We start from the raw sequence: 6,000 nt of genomic DNA, 5'->3' as shown, positions 1-6,000 counted from the left end.
TTCTGCTAGTCTGTGTTCCCCTAAGTCTTGCGATAAAAATTGTACCTCACTTGTGTGGGTAGGGCTAGTGCACGCAACAGGAAACGGCCCAAAATGCAACGTGGACACTTCACATTTTTCCATAAAAAAACTGACCCTTCTTTTGCAATGTGTCTAGCTCAGCCGGCACCTAGGGAAATCTAGCAAACCTGTACATTTTTTAAAACTAGACACCCAGGGGTATCCAGGATGCAGTGACTTGTGTGGCTCACACCAGGTTCTGTTACCCTGAATCCTTAGCAAACATCAAACATTGTGAAAAAAAGAAAAACATTTTCCTCACATTTCTGTGATGGAAAGTTCTGGAATCTGCGAGGAGCCATAGACTTCCACCCACGCAGTGTTCCCCCAAGTCTCCCGATAAAAATGGCACCTCACTTGTGTGGGCAGGCCTAGTGCCTGCGACAGTAAATGGCCCAAAACTCACTATGGAGACTTCTAAATTATCGATCACAGAAAATACTTGGTTTTGCGAGGGAGTCACTTGCGTTTTTTGTTCCAGGCTCGGCGGGCATCTAGGGAAACCTACCAAACCCAGACATTTCTGAATACTAGATACCTGGGGGAGTCCAAGGATGTGTGGCTTGCATGGATCTCACAACGTTTTCCTACCAAGAATCCCCTGCAAACTTCAAATTTAAAATAAAGAAACACATTTCTGTTTGGGGAAGTTGTGGGGTCAACAGGCCAACACAAATTTACTATCACCCAGCATTCCCTCAGGTCTCCCGATAAAAAGGTTACCTCACTTGTGTGGGTGGGTCAAGTAGAAGGGCCCAAAACGTTTTATGGAGACATCAGAATTATCTATCACAAAACAACCTGATTTTGCAAGGGGGGCACCTGCGTTTTGGGTCCCGGGCGTGGCGGCCATCTGAGGAAAAGTACCAAATCCAGCCATTTCTGAAAACTAGTCACCCGGAGAAGTCCAGGGATGTGTGACTTGCTTGGATCCTCAAAGTTTTCTACCAAGAATCACCTGCAAACCTCAAATTTAGCCCCCCAAAAATCACTTTTTCCTCACATTACTATGTGGGAAAGTTGTGGGATCACTAGGCAGACACACATTTCCTACTACCTAACGTTCCCCTTGCAAAACCAGGTTGTTTTGTGATAGATAATTCTGATGTCTCCACACTATGTTTTGGGCCCTTTCCTTTCACGGGTACTTGGCCCACCTACACAAGTGAGGTAGCATTTTACTCAGGAGACCGAGGGGAATACTGGGTGGTAGGAAATTCGTGCCGGCGTGGTGATCCCACACAGAAATGTGAAAAAAATTAGTTTTTTAAAGTCAAATTTGAGGTTCGCAGGGGATTCGGAGTAAGAAAACGTTGGGACATCAACGCAAGCCACACATCCTTGGACTCCCCCGGTTGTTTACGTTTCAGAAATGTCTGGGTTTGTTAGGTTTCGCTAGCTGGCCGCTGAGTCCGGGACCAAAACCGCAGATGACCCCCTTGCAAAACCAGGTTGTTTTGTGATCGATCATTTTTGATGCCTCCACAATACGTTTTGGGCCCTTCCCTGTCGCGGGCACTTGGCCCACCCCAAACAAGTGAGATAGTATTTTTATCGGGAGATCTGGGGGAAGGCTGGGTGGTAGGAATTTTTGGGCCGCCGAGCCCGGGACCAAAAATGTTGGTGTCACCCTTGCAAAACTAGGTTGTTTTGTGATGGATAATTTTGATGTCTCCACAATACGTTTTGGGCCCGATCCTGTAGCAGGCACTTGGCCCCACCCACACAAGTGAGGTAACGTTTATATCGGGAGACCTGGGGGGGACGCTGGGTGGTAGGAAATTTGTGTTGGCCCAGTGATCCAACAACTTTCTCTCACAGAAATGTGAGGAAAATGTGAGGTTTTTAGCTACATTTGATGTTTGCAGTGTGTTCTGGGAAAGAAAACGTTGGGGGATCCACGCAAGCCATACCTCCCTGGACTCCCCCTGGTGTCAAGTTTTCAGAACTGTCTGGGTTTGCTAGGTTTCCCTAGATGCACGCTGAGTCCGTAACCAAAACCGCAGATTTTGTGATCGATCATTTTTGATGCCTCAACAATACGTTTTGGGCCCTTCCCTGTCGCGGGCACTTGGCCCATCCAAACAAGTGAGGTAGCATTTTTTTTGGGAGATTGGGGGGGAAGGCTGGGTGGTAGGAAATTTGTGCCAGCCCAGTGGTCCCACAACATTCCCACACAGAAATGTGAGAAAATTTGATTCTGTTAGCTAAATTTGAGGTTTGCAGGGGATTCTGCGTAAGAAAAAGTTGGGGAATCCACGCAAGCCGCTTCTCTGGACTCCCCCGGAGTCTAGTTTTCAGAAATGTCTGGGTTTCCCTAGATGTCCGCCGAGCTCGGGACCAAAAACACCTTTGTGCTGGGGGGTAGGGACATTGGCATGCCCACCCATTGTCGGCAGCCCTCACCCACTCTGTTATAAAATATATATATCTTTTTTAAACCAATAATCCCTGGTGGGGCAGGTCATGGGCTATTGCCCCCATCTGTACCCGGGGAGGTGTGGGGGTGGCAGAAAGACTGGCAGTTTTTGGGATGGGTGGGTGCATTATAATGCCCATTAAGGGCAGCCTCCACCCCTAGAATATATATACAAATAAATCCCTTGTTCCTAGTGGGCTTTCTGCTGCCCCCCTGCCCCCGAAAGACTGAATATGGCCATAATACACAGTGGGGGAGCAAAAGCTCCTGCCCAAGGGGCAGCTCTTCAATCCCTGGTATCTAGTGGGTGGATCCTTGCTTGGGGATCGCCCTCCTTCGGCAATCCCCAAGCGGGGATCCACTAAGGAAGGGTGTCATTGGAAAGTTCCTGTGCTAGAATATGACACAGATGGTCATTTTCCCCTCAATAGTTAATCGGAACCCGACCTGCACCATTTACAAATACAGTTAGTGCAACACAGCATAACACAAGCCGATGACGACAGACTAAAAGTTGAGATAAGGTCTATACTGAGTTCAAGCATTACACTGGGCAGTTACAACATCTGATTCACTGAAAAGTAGAAAGGACATGGAAACTAAGCAATGAACCTACAAGGTAACTGTGGCAACACCCTTCTAATCTGCCCTGTGAAAAGGGCTGTTGTTGGTAAATTACTATCAAGCCTTTCTGGCGATGGACCGTTATCACATACTTCTCCACCACCTTGGACTCTGACCCAGCTTGATTCATCTGGCTATCTCCCACTTGTACAGTATTCAAGACAGAGTGGGGAGATGTTCTTGAAGATGCAGCATGTTGAATTCTACAGTAGGGGCGCTCGTGATTTGTACATTCTCAGGGTGCGTTTTATCTTCAGGTTCTCTTCGCTATTTATCATTAACATAAAGTCGACATAGAATTGTCCTCAAGGGTCATAAAGATTATCAGTCCACCTAGAGGAGACAAGTCCTGCAAAATCTTAAAAATAGTGCAAAATGCTAGCAGTAATGTTATTTGGTCGAGGGTATATAAGTTCCACCCAGTTAAACACCCTTGCTTTGCACAGAGACTCTTTCAAGTCGATCATTTAGGTGCCGGCTAGTGATAGATAACTGGACCGATACTCATGCTCAGGTAAGTGTTTGTTCCTTTGTTGCTGGCATACGTTTTTTCGGCCCATGCAAAGTCCCTGGGGCAGCGAACTGGCTTAATATATGTGTTTTAATTAAAGATGATACCCTGAATAAATCCAGGGATGTGCTGGGCTCTGACTGCAACATGATACTTGCAATCTTTTCTGTGCCAAACACTGTATGCTGTTGTGCTTTTGCACTGCAAATCCAGAAGGTGAAGTGTGCACTAGATAAGTCAACTTATGTATGTATTGGAAGTGCTGGATTTTACAGCCAGGAGAGTATACCGCCTCTTAAGTAAGCTTTTGAATCTAGTTGTGATACAGCACGTGTCACTCAAAAGAGTACCATGTAGATTATGCCTAAAGATAGTGACCTTTTAAGGCTTTCTGCAACAAGAAAACATAAGGGAGGGACAGTGGAAAACCTCTATCTTGGGTGTTTAGACAACTGTTCGGGCACATCACAAGTCAGATGTTCATAAGGGAGAGTGTCATGTAAATTTCAGCAGATTTGTTGATGCGAATAGAAACAGTGCAAAGAGGGCAGAAACACAAAGAAAACACATTTATTTTTTAGACTCACAATATTATTGTTGAACAGTAATGGTGATTTAGACCATTGCAGATCTGGATCTTGAAACATATTTTCAGATGTGCTGCTTACAGATACAGCACGGTCTTCTGCTCCCATCCTAGATTGGGAGACGAGCTTCCCTTTCCAGAGTGCTCAGCAGTGAAAACTTTCTTTTGTCAATCTTCATACAAGTGCAAGACATCAATCTACTGCCCATGGTTATCCAGATGGGCAGTATAAATAGATAGATCAAAGGTCTCTTCTTGTTTTTTCAGCTTAGGCGGATTGTCTCTCTTCTTAACAAAGAACACCATCTACTGCTTTCAAAGAAGTCTATTACGCTCTTATCTCGAACAAAACCTTCCACCCATGATGGATCCAAAGAATGTTGGCAGAAATGCAATGGAAATCCGATGCTGTAGGGCAGTGACCAGGTCGCACAAAAAGTCTGTAGCAGGATCTCCCTGACTTGGTGCCAGACTTCAAAGTTTTTTAACCTTCTTAACAGAAGACGAACTGGAGGCAGATTCCCTTCGCTTTCTCTAGATTGAAATAAAGATGAGGTAAGTATACACACAAACTAATTGACAACAGATAAGAATCACTTGGGTCATTCTAGAGGTATACCTTCTACCTGCTTTTAATACATAGACCTATGTGGTCTTCAGTATTACAGTTCTCTACTCAATATTATTATTCCATGTTTCAACCCAAACCTTTTTTAAATTTTTGTATCATTCTGGTGTGCACCGCATCTGCTTGGAAGCGACTCAATTTACCTGCTACCAACATATTTAACAATATTCATGCATAGAGAGCTCCTTGACTTCCTGGTGTCACAATTTGGAAGTACTTTTCTTCTGAATAATTTTGATTTTAGTTCTCTTCAGGCAGGGAAGTGTCTTTATCGTACAATATCTCCCATCCCTCCTTTTGAGGTTGCATGTTAAAATTCTCGATCTGCTTCTTAAAGATCCTGTGGTTTAAACTATGCACTATTTTGACTGTCCACCTCCTAACTGTTTCACCCTGTCTGGTTACACCTCTCTCTGCATGTTGATATTTCTATTGCACTTCACATGGTGAAGGTGATATCACATTATTTTGAGGTCACCTAGGATTATGACCACACACAATCCCTTTCATTTTGTAGATTTCTAAGATATCTCATCTTGTACTGCTTTTCACGGACGCTGTGCTGTAGGGACAAAATTCTATCGACTCAATGCATTCTTTCTAAAGAAAGCCCATTTTTTTCTACTACCTTTATGAACCATATGGCAAGTCTGGGTTTCATCCACACAGTCACACATCTTACTGCCTGGGCCCCTTATTACTTATGAACCCATTGTAGGGTACCAGTCTGCTTTCCCAGGTCAAACTATTTTTTACTTGCTATTCTGTAGAGTTGACTCAGTTTACCAGAATACTTGTCAGCTGACTAATCCAGCATCATTGGCAAGTCAACTAACTGAGCTTCACCCTCAGGCTGTTGAACTATTTTCCAAGCCTCTGGGGTTGAAAAATAGCAAATGTTTCACAGAAGGCTAAAACAATTGGATCCGTACATCTCTGTTTCAATCTAAAGCTAAACCCAATGACTCCTCAATGGTGAAATCACTGCCGTTTTTTCTGCCATTTAGAAGTGAGTGATCATCCCATAGGTGCAAGCTTCTTTGGTACTTCCACAGTAGTCAAGTGTTACTCAAAAACTCCATCACTAGCTCATTCAGAAGCAATTATACAAAAATGTGCCCAATTCAAAAAAAGTCTTGAAATCACAATTGGTATAATTTGCATTAGAGAAC

The 6,000-nt window shown here is 44.1% G+C and overlaps 1 protein-coding gene across 2 annotated transcripts in view; it reads right to left on the bottom strand.

The window, feature by feature from the left end:
- Nucleotides 1–4,168: 4,168 nt before the first annotated feature.
- Nucleotides 4,169–6,000, bottom strand: part of DMAP1 (DNA methyltransferase 1 associated protein 1) — a 396,892-nt gene continuing 395,060 nt past the window's right edge. For both annotated transcript variants that reach the window (XM_085602888.1, XM_085602893.1), the window contains exon 12: nucleotides 4,169–4,734. In XM_085602888.1, the coding sequence (XP_085459014.1) occupies nucleotides 4,675–4,734 (60 nt within the window). In that variant the 3' untranslated portion in view covers nucleotides 4,169–4,674. The remainder of the gene's footprint in view (nucleotides 4,735–6,000) is intronic.

The sequence above is a fragment of the Triturus cristatus genome, chromosome 4_2 (assembly GCF_964204655.1).
Source record: "Triturus cristatus chromosome 4_2, aTriCri1.1, whole genome shotgun sequence".
Taxonomy (NCBI): Eukaryota; Metazoa; Chordata; class Amphibia; order Caudata; family Salamandridae; genus Triturus; species Triturus cristatus.
Note: the sequence above shows the minus strand (reverse complement) of the source record. Positions and strands in the feature narration are given on the sequence as shown.